The 22377-nt window shown below is 47.6% G+C and overlaps 1 protein-coding gene across 3 annotated transcripts; it reads left to right on the top strand.

Moving 5' to 3' along the window:
- Positions 1–367: 367 nt before the first annotated feature.
- CXCL12 (C-X-C motif chemokine ligand 12) lies at positions 368–19312 on the top strand. Of its 3 annotated transcripts, XM_052799551.1 has the most exons (5): positions 368–529; positions 5788–5905; positions 9368–9454; positions 13149–13246; positions 15132–19312. In XM_052799551.1, the coding sequence occupies exons 1-5, from the start codon at positions 469–471 to the stop codon at positions 15161–15163; spliced, it is 396 nt and encodes a 131-aa protein (XP_052655511.1). In that variant the 5' UTR covers positions 368–468; the 3' UTR covers positions 15164–19312. The 3 variants fall into 3 exon arrangements, with proteins under 3 accessions (XP_052655511.1, XP_052655512.1, XP_052655513.1); XM_052799552.1 differs by lacking the exon at positions 13149–13246 and having other exon boundaries at positions 375–529; XM_052799553.1 differs by lacking the exons at positions 13149–13246; positions 15132–19312 and having other exon boundaries at positions 375–529; positions 9368–11777.
- Positions 19313–22377: the final 3065 nt, after the last annotated feature.

The following is a 22377-nucleotide window of genomic DNA, read 5'->3' as shown; positions in this document are numbered from 1 at the left end:
GCGCGCCCAGAAGGGACCGGGGCTGGCTCAGTTTGGTGAGGAAACTTTCTCGCCCCCGGCCCGGGCTGGATGGAGTGACCGTGATCGCCGCTCCCCGCAGCCCCAGCCGCCGGGCAGGCGGGACCCCCGGGGGGAGCGCACCGCCGCTGCCGTCCCGCGGGGGGGCTCGGGTCGCGGGGCTGCTGGGCCAAGCGCTGAGCCCGGGGGGAAGACTGCCGGCCTGACGGAGCGAAGAGCGGAGCCCTCGCTCTTTTGGTTCCTTTCCAGGCATTTTTAGCAGAGGAAGGATGTAATAACATGCCACGGGCAATAAATCATAGGCTAGCTACTCCCCCTGGCTCCCCTCCCCCAGCCCCGGCGGTCCCGGCCCCTCTATAGAGGGAGAGGAGGAGGGGACTCCAGCAGAGCGCCGCAGCCGCCGGGACGAGCAGTCCAGCGCCCGCCCCGCGCCCCGCCAGCCGCCCCAGCATGGACCTCCGAGCCCTGGCTCTGCTCGCCCTCGCCCTGGCCATCATCTCCCTCTCGGAGGGTAAGTGAGCTGCCGGGGCGATGCCGCTCCCCCTGCCTGCCCGCCGCTCGCACCGCTCCTGCCTGCGGGCGCCGGGGAGCCCGGCCGGGAGTTGCGGTCCCGCGGAAATCCCCGCTCTTCCCCCCCCTCGCCGCAGCTCGCCCGCTGTCCCGGCTCTGGCTCCCGCCGCCGCTGAGATGTGCGCGTCTGGCGAGCCCCGGGCGATAGCGGTTGTGAGCTGGAAGCAGGCAGCCTCCCTCCCTCCCTCCCTCCTTCGCTCGCTCGCTCGCTTTTTTTCAAAAGAAGGCTGGTCAAAGCGATCCGCTTTGCCAAACTTATCCCAGATTGAAATCGGCTGGGGGAAGACTTTCAACAGCGCTCGGTCCGCAGGGAGGTGGTTTGGTTGCAAAATACGCGTATCGGTTTCCCCTTTAAAAAGGCAACCCTAAAAGTTACAAGAAATGAGAAACAGGCGGTTGTTCTGTTCCTTTTCTATCCTCTGTCGTGATCTATCTTCCTTCGATCAGGGCAGAGCCGAGCCAAAGTGGTCACTCAGCAGGCATTCACCGCACCCCCGGCGAGGGTGCACGGAGAGGTTTCGGGGCGGGGGGGCGGAGAGCTGCCCTGACGAGAGGTCTGGGGAAAGGCGGGCTGGCAGCCGGCGAGCGCTGCCGCGGCGGCATTTGTCGCTAAGGCAGCGACACCGCGGCTGTCCTTCCCGCACCGCGCTGCGGCCGGCTCACAGCCTCCCGCCCCACGCCGGGCCCCGCGGTCCTGCGCGTCACCCCCGGAGCCCGGCCGCAGCGGAGAGCCCCGGAGACCGCGGCAACCTGCGGCTCTTGCTCCGCGGGCAGCGGGGAGCCCCGTGCCGCGGGGGTCCGGGACAGCGGGCACCGCGCGGGGCAGCCGCACTCCCCACGCGTGCCGGGGCGGGAGTCCTGCCCGCAGCCTCTGGGCATCTCTCGGGCGCTCCTCCTGCGGCTGGCTTCTCGCCCGGCAGAGATTTGCCACCTTTTGTCCCCTCGTCGAAAGCTTGCGGCTAGGAAACGAGCGCCCTTTCAGTCCTCCGCTCCCGTCTTATTCTCCCATTCTGGAGACCGAAACTTGGGTGTTCCCCACCCAGGGCGGCAGAGGATGCCCTCCGGTGCCCTCTTTGTTTAGCCTGAGAGAGTTGATCGCTCCCGATAATTTCGCCGATGCCTTTCCGCAGTACTGTCCCAGCAGCAGCCCCGTCCCTGCGAAGCGCACAAAAAGCCAGCACGGAGCAAGCACTGACCCAGAGAGGCTCCAACAGGCAGACCCGGCCAGGTGGGCTCAGGCCCCCGCCGCTTACGCCAGCCCCGGCCCCTCGCCCCCCGCCCCGCGGAGCGCACAACGCCCGAGGGGTGCCCGGGTACCCAGAGCAGGCTCCCCTCGCCTCTGCAGGCCAGTGTGGGTCTGGAGCGAGCTGGGGGAGCTTTGCCGGCCCGCACCGGCTCTGCGACCCGGACTGGAGGGGCGGGAGTGGGGGGCCGGGGGCTCAGGGGCTCTCCCTCTCCTCGCCTCCCCTCTGGCAGCGCTTAACACAGGGCTGGCAGGCGGGCAGAGCTGCCCGTCTGCATCTCGCTTTGCTCCCTGCGCGGCAGCGCTCCTTAGCCGGCAGCAAACGGCAGCGGGTAACTTTCTGGCAGGGTAAGCGTGTCGGGACCTGGCTACCTGAGTAAGGAAACGGCTTAAAAGGGTTATAGAAAAACTAGTGAGAGACCCCCACCGGCTTGCAGTGATAAGAGTGAAGTTTTTTGCCTACTTCTTCGCATGTCACATAGTGCTCTCAACCTTGATCCAGATGAGGGCTTGCAGGGCTACCTTGCCCTGGAGGGCAGGTGAGCTCTGAATCCTTCCTAGCCACCCTGGTAAAGCTGTATCTGCCTATCATGGCCTCACTTCCCAGGGAAATGGAGCTGTTCTAGTCTGAAAAGGTTGCCAGCCCTCTCCTGATATTGGCAAATGCACCCTTGGATGAAAGGAGTAAAATGATGCTTCCATCAAATGTTTTGTCTGTTCATGCCCAGCCTGCTTGCCTGGATATAGCTTCCCTCTCCATTCAAGCACCCAGAGCTTCACAGCCCACACAGCAAGTTACTGTAACTTGGTAACTTCACAGCAGAACTCTCAACTCACTTGTTTCCTTACTGTCCACTTCCAGTGTGGGTAAGGCAAGGCAGATCCCTATGGGGTGAAACAGGTATTGTCCAGCATTGATAAGTGGCCAGCCTGTGAGGGAGGTTTTTGTGAGCGCTTTGTCTCTAGAGAGAATTTGCCAGCAACAGTGGGTGTTCAGAGCCAGCCAAACTCATCTTGGAGTTAGAAAACAGTAAAACTATTTATTATTTAAAAAACCCCAAACGAAGAACCCTTTGAACCCTTCTAGTTGAGACCAAAAGAGGTGTTTTCTTTTTCTTTTCGTCTAAGGAAATAAGGCTGAAGGAATGACATTGAGATGTCTGAATAGTGTCTGGCTCTTCTGTAACTTTTGACTATATTCACCTTTTTTAACCAAATGTGTCAGACAGGTAAAGGTCTCAAAATCTTTATGTACCATCAGTTTCATGAAAACTGGTGTTTTCATGTAACAGTGCGATTAACAGACTATACTAATTTGTCCTACTGAGAGAATGGCTTCAGCTTGTGCTCAGTGTTTATTAGACAGCAGAGAGCCCACAGAGCATTAACTCCTGCAGTACAAATCTGTAGAATAATTGACTTAATCAGCTCTACTGTGCATGGAACAATTTGTTTCAAATTTTGAAATGAGACAAGGAAGGTGTTTGTAAGCCTCAGAGTAAGACCAGAAATGTCCCCTTCCCAAATTATGGCCCCCAAATGGCCCCTTCCCTCTCCTACTTTAGGATGACAGGGGTTCATGTGTTCGGATGTGCCGCATGCACTAGTTTTCCCTGGGTTTCAGCCTTACTGAGACTAGGGTGAGCCATAGACAAGCTCTCAGAGCCAGAGTGCTGGAGGGGCAGTGGCAGGAGATATTGGTTCCCTGTTAGTGATGCTGAGACCTGACCCGGTTGGTGCCTGTGCTGCCGCTCCGCGGTGTTCAGCGCCTGTTGCTGATCACCAAGCAAGGGGCACAGAAACACCAAAGGAATTCTTGTGCTGGGAGGGGAGTTGTCATTCCACCTTGCGTTGGGGTGACAGAAGAACACTGAATGCTGGGGCTTCCCCTCTTCCTTGTTGTGCTGGATGCCCTTTCTTGGGCAGGAAGCAACTTTGGGACTCATGGACGTGTTAGTCATGGTTAAACTTTCTCTGCTCCTGATTTCAAGTGGTATGGGTTCGAAAGTCCCTCTCCCAGTCTCAGAAAGGACAGGATTGCATTCTCAGATCATAGATCTGAGCAGTTCCATCTCTTGCATGTTTTTTAGGGTAAAGCTTGCTTAAACTTGGTTGGTACAAGCTAGCAGAGACACTTCCCCTGCAGCCGTGCTGAGCGTTGTTGTATGACTGCATTCAATTTTAGCCTCCCTTTCCAATACAAATGCACTGATATGTAGCTACGAGGCACAGATTTGCAGTGGGAAATCCTAGTGCCTTTCTCCCTCCTTTCCACATGAGCACTGGTCAGTCTTGTGCGTGTTCACGAGGCTCACCCTGCAGCCCTCCTTCCTCCTCCCGCTGCAGATGGGAGCTTCTCCCATTTATTAACTCATAGATGATATCACTGTTTGGACTGCCATAAAACTGATAGAAAAAGTCCTCCAATTTTGTTAATTTATAGTCCAGATCCTGGTGTAAATCTGGAGGAACTCTGCTCCCACTGATGAATTCCTCTCTGCCCATCTGCCTGTGGGATCTGATTCTGGCTCATCACTTGGTAGAGACACTTGGAAAAAAGGGTTTTCCCTCCTGAGGACAGGGTAATTTCACCGTGTTGTCTGGGGTTATAAGTGCTAGAGACAGTCATTGGTAAATGTGCAATGTATGCAGATCAGCTGCACTTTGAAAAGCTGCCTCTTTTCTCACCTTCCTAGACGGCAGTTTAAGGATTCCAAGCCTTTCCCTGCTCTTTAGCTCTCCATCTGCCTGTAAGGGAACTGGGTTTGGATGCTGCAAGCGCTCCTGTATAGCTAAATAAACAGGGTGGCAGATTGCCACGTGGGATCTAAAGCCCTGTCAGATATAGATCTGACCATCTACAGCATGAGCCAGACCTTATGGGTTAGGTGTATGAATTTAATTCCTCCCAGAGGCTAAAAACCACTCCACTAGGAAATTGTTTAAAATCTTAGGCAGCTCCTTCTAGATTTCCAGTCAAGGCTTCTGTGTTTGTATTTTAGCGTGCATGGAGCTTTGAAGCTTACACACAGCGTGAGGACCTTATTTATGTGCACTTGGTTGCCAGCAATTAAGCTCTCCCATGGAGAAATCAGGTAGTAGGATCGTGGTGTGCGCCAGGCTGCTTTTCTCACTTCTGCATGTATATATACATGGCTGATTTTTAGCCTAGGGGGCTAAACTTAATTCTGTCCCTAGTGGTGCCAGTGACAAAACTCTCATCCAGTCTGGTGGTCCCTGATTAGTATATGGAGAACGCACTGCCTGATAACTCTCCTTGATTGCCATTACTTTGCCACGGGCTGGGACTTCAAAAGACTCCAAATCTCTCCTGCAAAACCACTGTGATCTCGCATCTCCGAGTCGCACCTCCTTGTGCGAATATCTTGGCCGGGAGTAAAGGTTGGCTGTAGTGGGGAAAGGTCAGCCGCTGGGCCCTGGGAAAGCCTGAAAGACTCAGGGCTTTTCTGTAGCCAGTAAGTCCCCCGTGAAAAGCCTGCACCTGAGCCGAGACGTTTTGATCTGAACTCTTTGGAATTCATCGCTTTCTTCTGGCTACCTTCTTATTTGGCCTCGGGTCAAAATCATTTGACGAGAACAACACTGAGGACAAGTGCCCCCTCTTTTGGCCTTTATCTTGTCTAATTACCAGGAGCATCCCTGCACAATGGAGCGGCTCCTTATGCTAATCTCTTCTTCTTTACTTATCTCTATTTTCTCGCCCTCTTCTTTTGTCTTCCAAAACCCTACGCACCATTATTGAAAGACTGGGTACTGGGGTAAAAGGATTGTGCTGTGAGCTGTGGGCAAATGCTCTCCCAAAGCTACAGCTTTTCTATTGCTTTTTTTCACCTGCCTGGTTGGAGGGAGTTTCTGTCAGCCCAGGTCTCTGTATCTGTGCTGCTGACCAGGAGCAAGAGGGAGTAACGTGTCCTTTCTCTCCCCATGTCCCGCAGAGAAACCCGTCAGCCTGACTTACCGATGCCCCTGTCGATTCTACGAGAGCAACGTGGCAAGAGCCAACATTAAGCACCTCAAAATCCTCTCCACACCCAACTGCTCACTTCAGATTGTGTAAGTCTCTTAGTCTTTTCAGCTGGGTGCAAGTCTCAGGTGTCAAAAAGAAGAGTCACACAGCTGGTTCCAGCTTTGGTGGCTGCAATTCGGTCTGTCTCCTGCCATGATTTCCAATTCACCTCTTCACCCTATGTGTCAGATACAGCTGGACCCTGCTTTACCCCACACATAGGAGCCCAGCTAGATGTTTCCCAGCTGTGTTCTACCTCTGTGATCTCCCTGTGACTATGTGATCCCATGTCCTGTTCCCCCATGGGTATGTGAGCAGGAATGTCAGACAGGCTGTCCATTGCCTTGGATGTGGAGCTTGACACATTGAGGAACAGACTTTACAGTGGTCTGAGTCTTCTAATGCTCCACTTCTCTACAGAGAGGAGCTAAACAAGCAAAAGGAATTCCTGGATTTTGTGTTGCCTCCACAGGAGGTACAGACCCTAAACATGTGCTGGCCTGATCTAGGGACACACTTACCAGGCAGTGACTGACTCTGGTAACTCACAGGTCACAGCAGGACAGAAATGATGGGTTCCCAATGGAAAATAACTCTTCATTTTTGCTGAAAAAGAAACACTGATTTTCAGGAAAAATGGGATTGTAGATTTGTGTGTGCATGTGTGTGTTCTTAGGAAGGTCTTTTTGGTTCATTTGTTCATGGGTGACCCCCTCCCTCCTCTCCCAAAATTCAAAATCTTCAGAAGAAAAAAAAATAGCATTCATCTTTTCATTGCAAGGCAGCCTTACTACTATCAACCTCTGTTGATCTGTGTAAGAGGATCTCAGTGACTAGATTGGGTTTCTGTGCAGTGCTCCCATCAGTAGGTCTGTCTTCGATCCATGTCGAGCTCTTCCAGTTGTAACTCAAATGCTGTAGAAATCCATTCCTTGTCATCCAAAATACTTTTGCACGCAGAAAACTGATGTGGTTTCATGAGATTTCTCAGGAATGTACAGATATACTGAAGAGCATGTATCCATTCATTAACCAGTTTTTAGTCATATGATTTTTTTCTTTTTTAAACCACTCTGGGTAGATCATACACATTTTCTCATGTATGATTCTGCCTTAGGATTTGGTGGAGGACAGTGAGAAAAATGTAAGCCTCAGCTGAGAAATAATTTCCTTTCACAAAGATGGCAAAACCAGCTGTGACTAACTCTGATCTCTACCTATAAACAGTTTCGGAGGCAAGCATCCAAAATGCAATAGTGTATGGATTTGTGCTCTGGGACTGTCAATGGATGTTATAAGGGTCCCAGCGCTAAGGGTTTGTAGAGGATTTGGAATTTTCTGGAGTAGTTTCAAGAAACTGACAGGCATTTAAGACAGGATAGAGTATACGTTTATCTCTTAATTAACGTGGGATCATAGTCATTGGAGAGAGATAAGAGCATGAAATGCAGAAACACAGACAACTCATGTTCTTGTCCACTCCTGACCCAAATGTGTTTGTTTGCAATGTGATTTAGTGGCACACAGAACACATGAACCTAGTTCACCATCTTTTTGTTACTTTAAAAAGTAACAAAGTAAAAAGTACCTTACTTTAAAAAGTAAGGTACTTAAAAACTTACCTCCAAATACCACTGAAACATCATGAGTTCAAACTAAGTCTTTATCGAAACAGAAACTGAAATGGAATCAAAACTAACATATAAATTTCTCATCTCGATGGTTTTAAGCACACTGTGAATTTATTGGATATGCATTATACAGTGAAGGTGTAAGTAACTTAAAAGCTACCATTTTCAGGAATAGAGAATCTCAGTGAAATCATATTGTTTCAAGGAAAGATTTTGTATTTTTTTTGCACAAGTGCATTCCCCTTTATGGTTGAGGGGAATTGTACCTGAACAAAAAGCCTAAGAGCAGGCTTTTGTCTTTGGTTCTATTGCAAGTCATCTCTCCAAACCCAGAAATCTCCTCTGTCAATGTCTGCTTGTACTAAGCCCACCCTAAATTCCCTGATTTCAGTACAGGGAAATAGGCATTTTTAGCATGCAATTAATTGCATCCTAAAGCAGACACCTAAACCAGTTCAGATTAACACTCCATACAGTTACCTAGGTCTCTGCTGTGACTGTACAAGGAGCAGGGCCTGACAGGCTCAGAAATAAATGTCTAAAACAAGCAGTGTCTTAATATTAGGTGAGAGGAGTTGCATTGCATGTGGCTGGAGGCTGGTTATGTGTGCTTTTGGTTCTGTACCCTGTGAGGCCAGCTCAAGAGTTCCCAGGCATTGCTAACATCAGCAAATCCATTCTTACTCTCTGTTGGTATCACTTCACTGGAAATACTCCAGCTTGGCACTGCTGTAAGGGAAATATGAATTAGGCCCATTCATCTCTTTATTGGCGCAGGGCTTGCAAGACTGGATCTTCGATGTGTTTATGTTACAACTGTGTTGTTGCATAACTTCAGACCAGGGAGCCTTTTTGACCTGTTATTTCTTACGCCATAGTTTTATATTCTGCAGATTTAATTTTATAAAGTGGGGAACATTTTGGCTTCAATCCAGCAAAATGCTTAAACAAATACTGAACTTATTCCTATGGGTATTTCCATGAAATTGCTGTTCTTGGCACTTTTGCATGGCAGGCAGGCTGTTTAAGGGGAAATTTCTGAGCAGCTGAGGCAGAGGCAGGTTGCTTTGGGGAAGGAGGGGGATCACAGCACTCTCGAGAGGCCCCGAGATCCCTGGAGGGTGAGACCTGCTGATGCCGGTGAAAAGCTATTTGTACTGCTTCTGTATGAAAGATGCAGATAGCCCAAATGCCAAATTCACAGGGAATTCAAACTAGCTAAACAGTCTGGTGTGGAAAGTGCAGCTTGGACATCCAGGAGAAACCCCTCAGGGGGTTTCTGCTTTTGTTTCCAGTGCTGAGTGAATACAGGAGGGAAAACTTGCCTCTGGCACTGTGGTACTTCCAGTTGTCTTCCTGCCTGCAACCTGTTAGTTCAGTCTTGTATAAAACAAAAAGCTAAGGAGTGACCCTTTCAGAACATCCAAGAGGTATGGTTTGGTGTCTGTCCTCAAAACCTATGAAACTTCAATTTTGGGTTGAATCTGAAAGCTGTTCTTAATTAATTCCTTGCAAAAATGACCTATATTTACCATATTAATATTTCCAAATGAAATCTAGCTGCTGTTGCCACTGAACTGGCAGCCCAGCTGTGAATTGGAAAACTTGGACTCGAATTCTGTATCTGTCCAACCACCTCATGCATTCCAGTACAGACCATAAGAATCAGCATCAGAGGAGGCAGATAGTACCAGTGCTTTGAAACCAGGGACATTTATAATAGGTGCCTCGAGGATGACAGGGATAACCCATCCTCTTCATGGGTTAACTGAGAGCAGCATTGACAGCCAAAGAAAATAAGGCATCCAGGGGAGGATGGTGGGTGTGGGCTGAGGAGCGTTGCACACTAGACTCACTCTGACTTTTCTCCTTTGGCAGTGCGAGGCTCAAGAGCAACAGCAAGCAAGTGTGCATTGATCCCAAGTTAAAGTGGATCCAGGAATATCTGGAGAAAGCTTTAAACAAGTAAGGCAAGAGACAAATGGACTTAACAGCTAACATCCCAAGTTATTAAAGGGTAGAACATTAAGGGCTGGCTTTTACCATGTGGACAAAGCACTCGTGGAATCAGATATTGTTTTGAAGATGGGTTTGGAGTTGACCTAGTCTGTATAAAAACAACAGCTTCTAGTATATCCTAAATGTTAAACTAAGAATTTTGCCAGGGTTTGAGGCAAAACCTATCCTAATGAATCTGTTCTGGGGTCCCCAACTCATCCTCTTTTTAAAAAAGCCGTTCTCCCAAGGAAAGTGCTTCCTTTATGCCCCCCCCTTCCCCAAGCCAAACTACTTACTTCAGATTCTATATCATTCCAGTTTCTTTGGAGCCCCTTCTCCATGTTACACTGGGGGTCTGTTTGCACAGGCAGCTGAGGCCTAGGGGGTCTTGGTGCTAAAAATTGTTTCTCTGCTGGCCAGTGCGGAGCGCTATTAATATCGGCCAAGGCAAGGTGCGCTGCCATGAATAAGGGTCTCCCAGAAGGCCAGAGGAACACCAGCCATACTTGGCAAATTCAGACTTTTAAAATCTATTTTTATTCCCCTTGAAAGCAGGTGATCATGGCTACTCTGAGGTGGACCCAACCTATCTCAGTTCAATTTTACCATGAGCAAGAGCAGCACAGAGAACATTTCTGTGTTGAGTTGCAGGGGAGGGCTCCAGCCTTCCTGGGATGGAAGATGAAACAAGTGATGGTACAAAGCATTTCCTTGCTTGCCCAGAGCCCTGGGCTGCAGTTGGTCCAGCAGCAGCATTTTGGCCAACAAGCCTACCTGTGCACTCAGTATCCCTGCCACCCTTGCCACCACATTCCCACCCCTCAGTAACTGGCTGTAACCGCACTGAACCTTGCCCCCCCCCTGCATCTGTAGGGTAAAGGCAGGGCTGGAATCCAGTCATTTGCAAAAGCAATGCATTCTTGGAGAAGTGTGGAGAAGGGTATGGCCCCAGGGCAGATGTGAGGCTGTACAGGTAGCTGAATGCCCTCCGCTGTTTGCTTTGTAAACACATCTGCCAAACAAGAGGTAGAGTTAAAAAAAAATAGCCATCTTTGTTCCCCTGTGTTTTTACAATAAGCAAGGGGAAAAATGCTACCAGAAATAGAGAGATTCCTCCATGTGTTCCTTTTGGGACCACACTGGGGCCAAGAGTGAGGAGGAGGAGGGAAGGAAGCCAGCTAAGAAACTGACTGTGATTCCAGCCCTGACAGCTCTTCCCATCTCATCCGATGCTCAGTGCCTTCTTGCTGCCAGCACTCAGCCCTCTTGTCCTTTGGGCAAATTCTCTGCAGAGGTAATCCAGGTTAATGCTGCCAGGACGACTTTGGATTTAGGCACAAATGAACCTAAGAGCAGGATGTGGCCCATGCTGTCTAGGGGCTCCAGCTACTTTGTTTTCCAACTTGGGAAAATCTTCAAGCCCCTGCCTAAGTTTCTGTTTGCTGTCATCCCCAATGAAGCCCTTGGTGCTGTTCGTAAGACCTGAAACTTAGGAGGCACTTAAGAAGTAGGGTTGGGCAAATGTGATTATGTGCTCAGATCCTGCCTGTCTGACTTAGGGGAACAACTCATCTGGAACATGTTCTGCTCTCACTTCCACTAGTGAAGATCTGGGGCCAGCTCTACTGAAACCAGTGAGCCCGTGCCTGATCTCCACCCAGATTCTGGGTTTTGTTTACCTAACACTAATCCAGAAGCAATTCTGCTAATTTGGTGGATTTCATCCTGGTTTACATTGAGTGACAGAAGAGAATTTGGTCCCAGCTCTATGAAATAAGATGACAGAAAGCATATATCTCCATCACCTAATCCTGTAATCATGGCATTGTTTTCATTTTCCAACTAGTAATGCTAGCACCAGTGGCATTTTCATGCTCTGCAGACAGTCAGAGCTCTGTCTGTAGCATTTTCACAAGGCATGTTTTTGATATATTTTAGTGCACAGCTTTGACTTCTTCAATGAAATGTACTTTGGAATATATTTATAGCGCATCAAACAATTCATATATTTGAATTGGAGCCATATGAATGTTGGTAGTTTAAAACACCGATATCCCTCTGAACTACTAACAGCTTGTAAAATAAATCTATATAGATCTATAAATGTTAATGTAGCTATCAATTTCAATCAGCCATATATTATATTTTTTCACTTGTACTGAAATTGTATGAAATGTGACATTACCCTATATGCACTAGCAATAAAATGGCTAATTGTTTCATGTTATGAAAACCCAATTGTACATGGGAATTTATTTTTCTGGAATAAAATCAATACGTTTTTTAGAAAGGGCTCTTGTAATTGCTTAAGTAAAATCCAAACTGTCAAGTCATCTTGATCTATACCAGTGCTTCAATATGAGAGTATCTTCTGTGTTATAATCTGCAGCTAAGGGCAAGGAAAAGTTCATAGAATATAGTAGTCCAATACAGTTGATTGTGAAACCAGAGATGGTTTTTGGTAGGGAATTATTTTGCTCACTAATGCTGCTTAGTCTTTATTATTCCTTTATATTCATCACATCTCCATGTAATATACACACTTATGAGACATCGGTAAAACGCATTCAGGCTGTCAGGAACCCAAATTCCTTAACTGGCTCTAAAAATCATTGTGCAGCTGCTGTGGCCACCATCATTCAACATTCATCCATTTTATAGACAAGGGGCAAATCAGTCCTTTCTTGAAATAGCTAACAAATCCTTTATCACTTCCAGGCAATTCCAGTCATCATTTACAGCACATTGACTGCCTTTCCCTTCTCCCTTCACACAAGGATATGCAAAATCAGGCCCTTGCGGAGTTAACAGAGCCCAAAATAAACAGAGACCAGCTTGTCCACTGTCATGTTAACGCAGTCCTACCTCAGAACTTCCCTCAGTCCGAGATGCTGGAGTCCATTAAGCTCAGAGGCTACTGCTGGCACAGACGAGAGAGCTGATGGATCTGGAGAAGATAACAAAGTCAAATAGGAAAAACCTTTCCCTTGAGCCCCCTGGGAAAAAGGAGGGGAAACTCCCAACTTCTAGGGGCTGGCTGTGATGGGAGCCAAACCCTGCTGCTGCCTTCCTACATGGTGTTTGTAAACCCCGGTGTGGCAGCTCTTCCTAATTTCTGACCTCATTTGCAAATAAGGGCTGAAGCACAAGACGCCAGAACAACTACCTCCTGGCACTCCACTGCGCCGGGTGAATGCCCCACATGGTGGGGGATGATGTAGGCGGCTACCTTTACAGCCTTGCTTTAAGGCACCGAATGCCCACAAATCCCGTAGAGTAGCCACTGGTTCTTGTTGATGTCAGTGGGAATGCTGGGTGGGAAGCCAGAAATCCAGCCCCCCTCTGCTCTGCTTTCATTGTACCTCAGGGGGTACCATGTGGATGGTGAGGCTCCTGGCTGACAAGTTCTGGCAGGTGTTTAGGGGGGGCTTTGGTGTTTTGGGAGAAAGAGTTGTTCTGACCTCAGAATTTGCAAATGTCCTGTCACCAGGGCACTTTCATTTGCCTAGCATTCCTCTGAGGCAGAGGGTATATGAAAGGGGATGTTATCATCATTTGCACCCTGCCAGCAAAATGTGAAGGGACCGTAGGATAAATGTGAATAAGGCCTTTGTATATGGATAATTTATGGCAGTCTTTTTGTATTTTTCTTTTAATTTAGACCACGTCATCGCACTCATAAAAAAAAGCAACAGAAGAAACGGGGCCCACTCTGCCCTTCCCGTGCAACACCAGTAAAGTCTCCAGGGAGAAAGAATGGTAGGAGGCATTAGTTTCTGAGCTGGGATACCTCAGGTTCAAGTCCCTGCTCTTCCACTGACCACCCTATGTGACCTTGGGCAAATATATTAGCCTATCCAGACCTCCGTTTTTTTTCCCCCGTATTTGTTGAGGGTAACATCTGTACCTTCCCTGCAAAGGAGTATTATATAGAAAAAACCTCTTCAAACAGGGGGAAAGTTCAGCCACAACAGAGGTGGGAAAATTTTCCCATTTTGGAGATGGGAAAATGGACACCCAAAGAGGCCAAAATAACCCTGAAGCAAAGCCAAAGTCAAAAACAGGGTAAAGGTTTGGAAGCCCTATTTCTTTTGGCTGGCCATATTCCTCCAATACCAAACTGACAGAGTTAAACTATAAATAAAGCTGTGAATTTGTCACTGGTGGTTTTTAACGACAAATGCAGCACTGGGTGGTGACAACATGATTTGGTGCATTGGTGACTGGTTTTCACCTCTCCTATGGGAGATGCTAGGCAAGTCCCAGAGAATGGTGTTACATATGTCAATGCTCTGGATGTCCCAGTTGTGTTTTTCCTACCAGGGTGGTGTCCCCTGCCTTTCTGCACCAAAAGAAGTAGGGTTACTAGTGTGGGATATTGGCAAAGATATCTTCAAAGAGGAAAATTTTGCTCATGGCTTAGTCATCCTCTTTATGCCTGGATGAGTTTTGCGAGACTACCTTCACTGAGAGTAGTCACAGCTGTCTCTGGCTGTGGTCACACAGTCTTAGTTGTCCAGCAGACATTGAAAGGGATGTTTGTTCTGATCCTGTAGATGAGAAAAAACATCCTGGGACATCAGGGTTTTTGAATACCTGGTGTTCACCCGCTGACACTTGTAACTCAGCCTTCGTGACCTCGTCTAGATTGCAAAAGGCCGATCAGCCTGGAGCAGGAGTCGGGGTCACTTCAGACAAAACCTGGAGGCCACCAGCACAGATTGGCTCCTTGTTCTGAGTGAACCCTGCACACAATACCCTTGCACTTTGCTGTGATGCCTAACCCACAACTCCCTCTGGGTACCGTGCTCACACTGAGCATGGGAGACTCAATTTGTCTGCCTCCTACCCTGAGATCCCTACATCTGCGCTTAACGCCTCACACATCTACTGTGCAGCAAGTGGCTGCTCGCCCTCCCCGTCGTCCCACCTTCACTGGGCAGCTGGTCACCACAAGCTGTGACATGCTACCCAGCTGCTCACAGCAGGTGAGGTCCCAGAGCAGGGAGGCCATGGGGATGGCTCCTGGCTGGGCAGCACACTCGGAGACCTCTGCTCTCCAGCCACACCACGGTGGGAGCTGAACACCAAGAGCAGAGCATGGGCTGTCCTCTGTGTTCCACCATCCTCACAGAGACCTGGCACCCTGTGGAGCTGCAGTCCATGATCTCCAGCAGAGCTGTGGGGTAGGGGCAGGTAGAAGAGGCATTCCCAGTGCCACTTGCTGCACTACCGGTGCTGCTCACAAATGATTAATCCCTCCTTTCCCTGTTTTTTTTTGGTTTTTTTTTGTTTTTTTTGCCGAGTCTCTTTGCCCACTGATAATTCTCCGCTCTGGCTTTCAAGTCCAGAATAAGCTTCTTAGCCAGCCTTCCTCCTATGTTAGCTCTGAACACCTTACTAACTGTGATGAGCACAACCTGCCCAAAATAACTCCCATTGCTGGGTTTCCCCTGCTGGGACCCAGTAGCTCCTTGTGGAGAACTTCCCCCAAAATGTTTGCCAAATACTGTTTGGAGGGGCTGCAAAAGAAATGCTTTTGGGTTAGCCCAGATGCAGATTTGCTGTTTGACTAGGCCTGATATCAAAGCTTTTGCAACTGAAACAAACCTTAATAGTGTTTCACTCTGTTCTTCATCAACAGGAGGTTCAAGATGTAAGAGGCAAGCATTGTAAGCCGTCTACAGGATTTCTTACTGTAGGACCCAGAGAGCAGATAACCAGTATTAGGGAATGAATACATTTCACTGTTATCATGCAGCACAAAAGCAACGCTTCATGCATTTCCAAAGGTTTTTTTTTGTTTGGGATTTTGTTGTGGGGTTGGGTTTTGGGGTTTTTTTTTGCACAAATTGGCTTGCTTTCACAGTGCTATTTTTATATAGTAAGATGTAACTATTTGAGAAAAATATGTTTTTATACAGGTTGGTTTATTACCTAGCACTGAGGGCAGATATGAATTTAAACTAACCCTATGTTATTATATAATATTTTATACTTCCTTTGTTATGTAGAGGTCCTGCTTTATTTAACTTTCTTTTGGTTCATGCAAGTCTCCTGGAGTTTTGAACTTAGAAGGACATGAACTGTACAGTGCAATGATCTTGTGTAAGTAGTGGAGGAACTCCTTGCCTCCAGAAGTCATCGAGGCCAAGAACATAGGAAGGCTAAAAAGCATCAGACATTGATGAAAGTGAAGAGCATTACCATGGGTGGCATTTATAGGTATTCTGGGTGAGGGATTAAACTCAGGGCTACAGGGCTAAAGCCTTTCGCTGAAGATCAGAGATCTTGGTGACAGCTGCGAGCAGCTGGGTCAATGCACATCTGGTATTGCAAGGTGCTAGTACTTGGTTTGTAGTAGTTGTGTGTGTTAGCAGCCACAACACTTATTTGATGTCACCTGGCATTTCCTATGTTCCTGTGTTTCTGATGACAAATTTTAGCACAAAAAGGAATGGGTTATTAAAGGTCTAACCACACAAGCATGTTGCAAGTTGCTGGAGGAGTCAGATACGCTGCCACGCACCAGGTGTCTCTTCCCACCCATCCACAGGAGATGGCTTCAGCTCGCCTGGTTTGCTTTCTACTGAAGTAGGCGGAGATGCATTCAGTGAGCCTTCACCAGCAACGCTGTAGCCTCAGCTACTGAGCGGTCACATGTACCTGAGGGCAGTAACATCTTTGATTGCTCCGGAGATACCTAGAAGAGGATGTCTGGCCATATCTTTGGAGAAAAGAGATGCCTGGGGCAAGAGAGGGTCTGCCCAGTTTGCTGAAGGAGTGGTGTTTCTCAGGTGTGGAAATGAAGGCCAACACTCACTGTTCATCAGCTGTCATGGCCCTGTTTGCTGGTGAACAGGATAGCCTCTGGAATTTCCTTTGCAAAGTATACCCGGGGACAGGTACTGCTTCTTGCACCAATCCCCTCTCTCAGCCAGAAATTTCTTTCTCCCGATTCCTACCTGTATACACAGTATCTTTGCTATATAGTCTATGGAAAGACACCTGCAGTACTGTGATAATCATGGTATGCTGGGCACTGGGATCCGGGGGGAAGCATATTTGTGCGGGACAATGCTTGTGTTTGTATGTATCTGTGTATGTATTGTAAACAAAAAAATGTTTTTAAATTGTATTTTTTTTTTGAGTGCGTTTCTTCAAAAGGAATCTTCCCTGCAGCCTGCGCTGGGAACACTGAGAGGGGTGTTTCACTAAGCACTCCTTTTTGTGGCAGGCATCTTTAGTGCCAAAGAGGCACTTTGGCTAGCTAGGGACTAGCTCATTTCCATGTGGATTCAGGTAAAAATCTTCTAAGTATTTTCCTCTCTGTGAAACAGTGCTATTATGGAGAGTGCATCAGTTTGGACCATATCACCTCATTTGCTTTAAAGTAGAAACCAACTGCTGTGCCTAAAATGTGTGTGTGTGATTTTGACATTCCTTCTATGGTTATCATTACCAGCCTGGTGCTTTAAGTAGATTGTGTCTCTGTTTTGAAAGGTCTGGTACCACTGTACTTGATGAGAATTGGAGTGTTGATTTAATGTGAGTAGGATCAGATCCTCTCTTGTAAGGGTAAAGACAGAAATAACTTTTATGAGAAAACTAGAGTTTCTTGTATCTTCCCTGGACTGTTCTTTATATCCTAGGTTCCATCTCCTGTCCCCACACATGCACCTGCGATTGCTAGTGGTTTGCCAGCGGCAGACATGTGAGTGTCAAAGGCAAGAATGACTTTGGGGAAAGTGTGGAAGAATCTTGGTTCTGACACAGGCAGAGCTTGTCCTTTTCGCCCAGGAAGGTGCATTGTTCACACACGCTTCCCATCAAAGGATAGCTTGAGGTCTGATTGATTGCCACTGAGTAAACAGAGAATTAAATAATCTCTGATTTTGATTCAACAGCATACCTTGCTAATGATGATAGGGGCCATGAAGATTTTGTTTCTAGGGGAAACGTTGGCTTTCCAGTGAAAAGATGGGGTAGGTAGGTGTGACTGTACAGCCTTGCCAGCGCTCTGCTGCAGTCCTCCTTAACAGGGAGTGCATCTGGGGTTAGCACCTGCGGGGAGAGGTCTCTGGGCACATGCCACCCCCACATTACAGCCCGGGCAAACAGACTACTTCCACAGAAGCATTGAGATGGGCAGTGTCAGAGCACCTGGTCCAAACCCTGGGGTTCCAGCTCTGCACAGTAAAGCCAAGTAGTGGAGGTACTGCAGGAAATGGGATCACCTGTCAACCTTCTCTTTTGGGGGCAAACTAGTGAGTGTTACAGGTCTGGACTGTGCTAAAGGAAGGGCATTTGCTCCTGCGAGAAATGCATGAGTAGCAGTAGGAAGGAAAGGGACTCCCTGCAAGGCTAGAGAACAATTACGGCCAGGTGGTGGTTGTCTGGGTGCCCTGTGGGCTGTCTGCCTCTGGCATTTCTTGAGACTCACACTGTGACCTGAGCCCTGACACTGCTGCGCTGGTGATGATTCACTACTCTTGTAGCTGAGACCACTCAGGGCATGCTCTCAGGGGCCAGCACTATGGCCCTCCCTTGCCTGGGCAGGGTTGAGCACGGTGTGAATGCAGGGGTGGCACGGACCTGGCCAGGAGTAACTGAAGACTTAAGTGAGAACCTGATAAAAGCTTTCTCTTGCTTTAGACCAAAATTCAACCCTGAGTGGGAAGCTTTGCTCTTTGCCTGACATTATTTACATGATGCATTTGGAAAAGCAGCCGTGCCCTTCACACTAGAGAAATCAATCACTCAGCTGCCCCAAGCTCCCTGTGCTATCCTGTGCATTGCACGCTGCTCCTCTTATGCACACCACGGTCTTAGCAGGCTGAGAAGCAGCACTAGCAAAAACTCGCTTGGGGAGAGCACTTGATTTTCCTTTCTGCCTTTAACTGTTGACCAAAGACCGAATCAGGGAAAGGAAGAGTGGGGAGATGGGAGTGATGTAGGGACAACATGTGAAGAGGAGGAGGGAAAAGAGATAACACTAAACTGGTGCTGAAAAAGCAGCTTCCATAAATGTGAAACCATCATGTGTGGTATTTTCAAAGTGCAGCTGTCGAATCCTAAGGTTGGATTATTTTTTTTTTTTAAGAATAGATGGTATTTATTGCTGTGCCAATTTTTTATTTATACTAGCTTTCTACTTGTATGTATGAATATCTTATCTGAATTCTGCCTGAGGAAGGATGAAGGCTGACTTTCTGATGTGTTTTTAACTAAGGTGTTTGCTCAAAGGTGACTGTTCATTTTGCAATGAAGGCTATATTCGAAGTCAAATATACACATTACCTTGAAAATGCAGCTCCTATAGAAGTTTTTGTTGCTATTTTCCCTTTGTAGCATCTAGAGGGTTCTTCTTTTCTCTGGCAACTTGTTTTCAGTGATGTAACCAGGGGTTTCTGAGAACTCATCACCTAAAAATCTGAATTTTTTTCTTTATCAACATCCCACCAAGACAAGCCTTGTCTGCGAACATGAAACTCTGATGGCCACAGAGAAGAAAACATGTATCATGATGAAAGGACTGCATGAACCTCCCATCTTCCACTCCTTAAGAACTCAGTGTTGTCAGAATGTGGTAAATATTGTACTTTATATTTTTATTAACTAAAAAGAAATATCTTCCCAAATAATGTGAAAAGGGTTTTGTATTTGCGTTCCTGTAAGGCAGCTTTTATGGAGGAGTTATATTACACTTTTGAAATTACTCCTTTCACAGAATATTTTGAAAATAAACACTTTTATATTGTAATTTCTCCCATAAATATGTATGCACTTAAAATTTTCTTAATAAAAATGTCTATCTAAATGAAATTATTACTTGCTTCTAATTTTTTTCCTCACATACAAACAGCAAAAATCTTCACATCAGAAAAAACATTCAGATGTAGTTTGTGTCCAGTTTCAAGGATGCTTCCATGTCGCCCCATGGGCTCAGACTCTCTGCAGAGAACCTGAGGCAAAGTGCCCACGGGGTTTGGCAGGGAGCAGCAGCCTAGCAGATTGAAATGTGCCATCTTCCAAAGGAAAGGTTTAACCATTTGCTCCCTAAACAGAAGCCCAAACTTTTTTTTTTTAACTTTTTTTTCCCCCCAATTTGTGTTCTGCAGCAGGTTGACTTCAGTAGAACTGAAAACTGTGAGCTCTTTTTGCTCCAGGAACAGGGATGCCATCGTCATCTGTGCTGGGGAAGGGATGGTGTCAGGGGATGCATTTGACAAAAGAGCAGATGTTGTGAACACCACCCTCCTTGGGGCTGGTTTTCCCAGGGCACAGCAGAGTCAACCTTCAGTTTGGAGGTGGGGAATGGTTTTAGAGGCTTGTAGGACTGGCCTGAGATCCTGGAGATATAATTCCAACTTGGATGATCTATAGGGAATTTGCTGTGAGTTTCAAAACCATGAGTTGAAAACTGGCTTTTGTCAGTGCCTTCCCCCACCTCCGAGTCCTCATGGCAGGGGGGAAAGTGTTTCCTCAGTTCCCCCTGCTCTCTCCACAGCTGCCCTGCTCCAATACGCCAGTTCTCCTCTGTCCATCCACTGCAACAACACAGGTGAATCCCAGCACCATGTACAACTCTGGAGAAAAGGTTAGGGATAATTTAATATCTCATAACAGTGAAATGGTGCTTGAGCCTTACCGAGCTTTTATTCAGTGCATATTTATTGGCCAAATTGACGCAAGGCAAGAGACATGCAAAAAATGGAAAAAAGGAAACTCAGATGACTGATGATGCTTTTGCAAATCCAGCAATGATTTAGTAAGAGATTATGAAAAACTGAGCAGGTAATTGTGAGTGCAGATGGTCACTCAGAGATTCCCAGGCCACTGGGAAATGCATTGGGAGTAATTAGCTACAAAATTACACATTAATATTAAGGAAAGGCCCCATGTTCTTTGGAGCACTTTGCTGTGCCTTTCATCAGGCCTTTTCTATTGAATGTGAAAGTTTTGGTTCTTGCTTCCTCAGCAAAGCATCATGGCAATGTATCCGCAAACTGCCTAGGAATTAGAAATGAACCCACCTTATTAGCACATCTGGCTCTCTTCATAGGCAGCTTTCCAGTATTAGCAAGCTGAAGGAAATCAGCTGCATTCATGGCCTCAGCCATCCTGACACTGATTGTGGGCTGGATTTATTAGGCCCTGGTGTGGTATGGGTCAGAAGACAGCATGGGAAATGTCCCTGCTTCTTGGGACCAGCTGGGAATGTTACCTCTGAGGATGTTACCTAGGAGCTGCTGTGATGATGCTACACGATGAGGGTCCGTCCTAGGTTCTGGTGAGCATCTCCCTGTTTTACAAAGCTACTTGCTCTCAAGTCATCCTGAGAGTCCCTCAGACAAAACAAATATGTAGCTTTGAGACTAGCAAAGGCAAAATGAAAAAACAAAAAAACAAAGTCTAGAAGCTGAAGTCAGAGAAATTCAAACTGAAAACAGATTTCTAAGTGTGGAACTGATTAGCCTTTGGAACACATTCCCCAAGAGAGGGGGGAAAGCCCTGATCCTTCCTGTGTCTTCAGAGTGGGGCTGAACGCTGTTGTGGTGTTAGCCACATACAGCTCGCTGGGCTCTCGGGGGACCTGGGGTGAAGTTCTCTTGCCTCTGTTACCAATAGGGTCAGACGAGATGAGCTAACGATCCCTCTGGTCTCAGAAATCCATATGCAGAAAGCCCCGGTTCCAAGGGAGCATTCCTCAGCCTGTCTGTGATTAATAACACCGGTACGTCATCAGCCATCCCACCTCTGCTTGGACTGAGGCTGAGGATGGCTCCTGCTGTTACACAGGACAGATTTGGGGTAAAAGGCCTCTATTTCTGGTCATGAAGGTTGCCCTCCAGCTGGAGAGGCAGAGGCATGGCAGCAAGAGAAGGCTGCAGCCCTGTCCCTGGTCCATGCACACCCCCCTGACTCTGGGAGGGGGAGTCTGCTCACATAGGTCCCCTCTGGCAGGAGTGCTCACTCTGGTGATCTTTTCTTGTAGGAACTCCCGGAGTTTCTTCCTTTGTCCCTTTTTGTCCCTGACCCTTATTTGTCCTTCATTCTGTCCTCTAGCTCTTTGAGGACATCCTCTTTCCTCTCAACCCCAGTTGCCACAACTCAAGTGAAAAGTGTTGGAGATTTAAAGCCTTCTGGCAGGCTTTGCCAGTCATCGGCACCTTCCTGCTTCCTCATCCTTGTCGGTGCTCTCTGGCTAGGGCCAGTCATCCATTTCTAGTCTCTGAAAGAGGTGGTAGGACATTTCATTTCTGTCCTTTGCAGCCACTGTATCAGAGCAGGATCCAGGGTCCTTTCGGAGAGGAGCTGCCTGACTGCTGCTGTGGAGCTGTTTGGCTTATGCTCTTGGGCTCCTTCCCATCTGTGAAGTCTGATCTGTCTTCCCCTGCCTGCTGTGCCATTGGCACATCAGTGTGTCCTCAGCTCACGTGCCTTCCAACACCTCCCTCTACAGCCAGGCACTGCCAAGGAAAAACGGTGACCTGTTATTGCTTCCTTCCCACTGCCAGCAAACAGAGACCTGAACCCTGATGCACTGGCTTTGTGAGCTGGCAGAACCAAGAGGGTGCTTTAGGCTTTCAGCAAACCTGAGGCAGACCACCGTGGCTTGTATGGAGGGCGAAGTCTAGCACAATCTGTTGAGAGGTGGAAGAACACAGCCTAAGAACAGAAGGGCAGAGGTTTAAAATGCTGCTGTAGTTGACTGAAACCTCCAAAATGTGTTTGATTCTTCCACCCCAAAGATCTGCAATCACTTCCAGCTGCCTAGCGTGCCGTGTGATTTATTGCAGTGCCTGGAAGAAGATTTTTGGCTGTGGTGAAACGTGTTTTTACGTTGCCTGTAAAAACAGCAAATCTGAAGAAAGGATTCTCTCGAT

This window comes from Harpia harpyja, chromosome 10, assembly GCF_026419915.1.
Source record: "Harpia harpyja isolate bHarHar1 chromosome 10, bHarHar1 primary haplotype, whole genome shotgun sequence".
In the NCBI taxonomy this organism is placed as follows: Eukaryota; Metazoa; Chordata; class Aves; order Accipitriformes; family Accipitridae; genus Harpia; species Harpia harpyja.
The sequence above is the reverse complement of the archived record's forward strand: the minus strand, read 5'-3'. Positions and strand labels throughout refer to the sequence as shown.

What these genes read in the sequence shown, in the direction of transcription:
- CXCL12 (XM_052799551.1), top strand. Translation starts at nt 469, where the DNA reads ATGGACCTCCGAGCCCTGGCTCTGCTCGCCCTCGCCCTGGCCATCATC. An exon ending in AACTGCTCACTTCAGATTGT is followed by an intron (nt 5,906 to 9,367) that starts GTAAGTCTCTTA and finishes CTCCTTTGGCAG; the next exon opens with TGCGAGGCTCAAGAGCAACA. An exon ending in CTGGAGAAAGCTTTAAACAA is followed by an intron (nt 9,455 to 13,148) that starts GTAAGGCAAGAG and finishes CTTTTAATTTAG; the next exon opens with ACCACGTCATCGCACTCATA.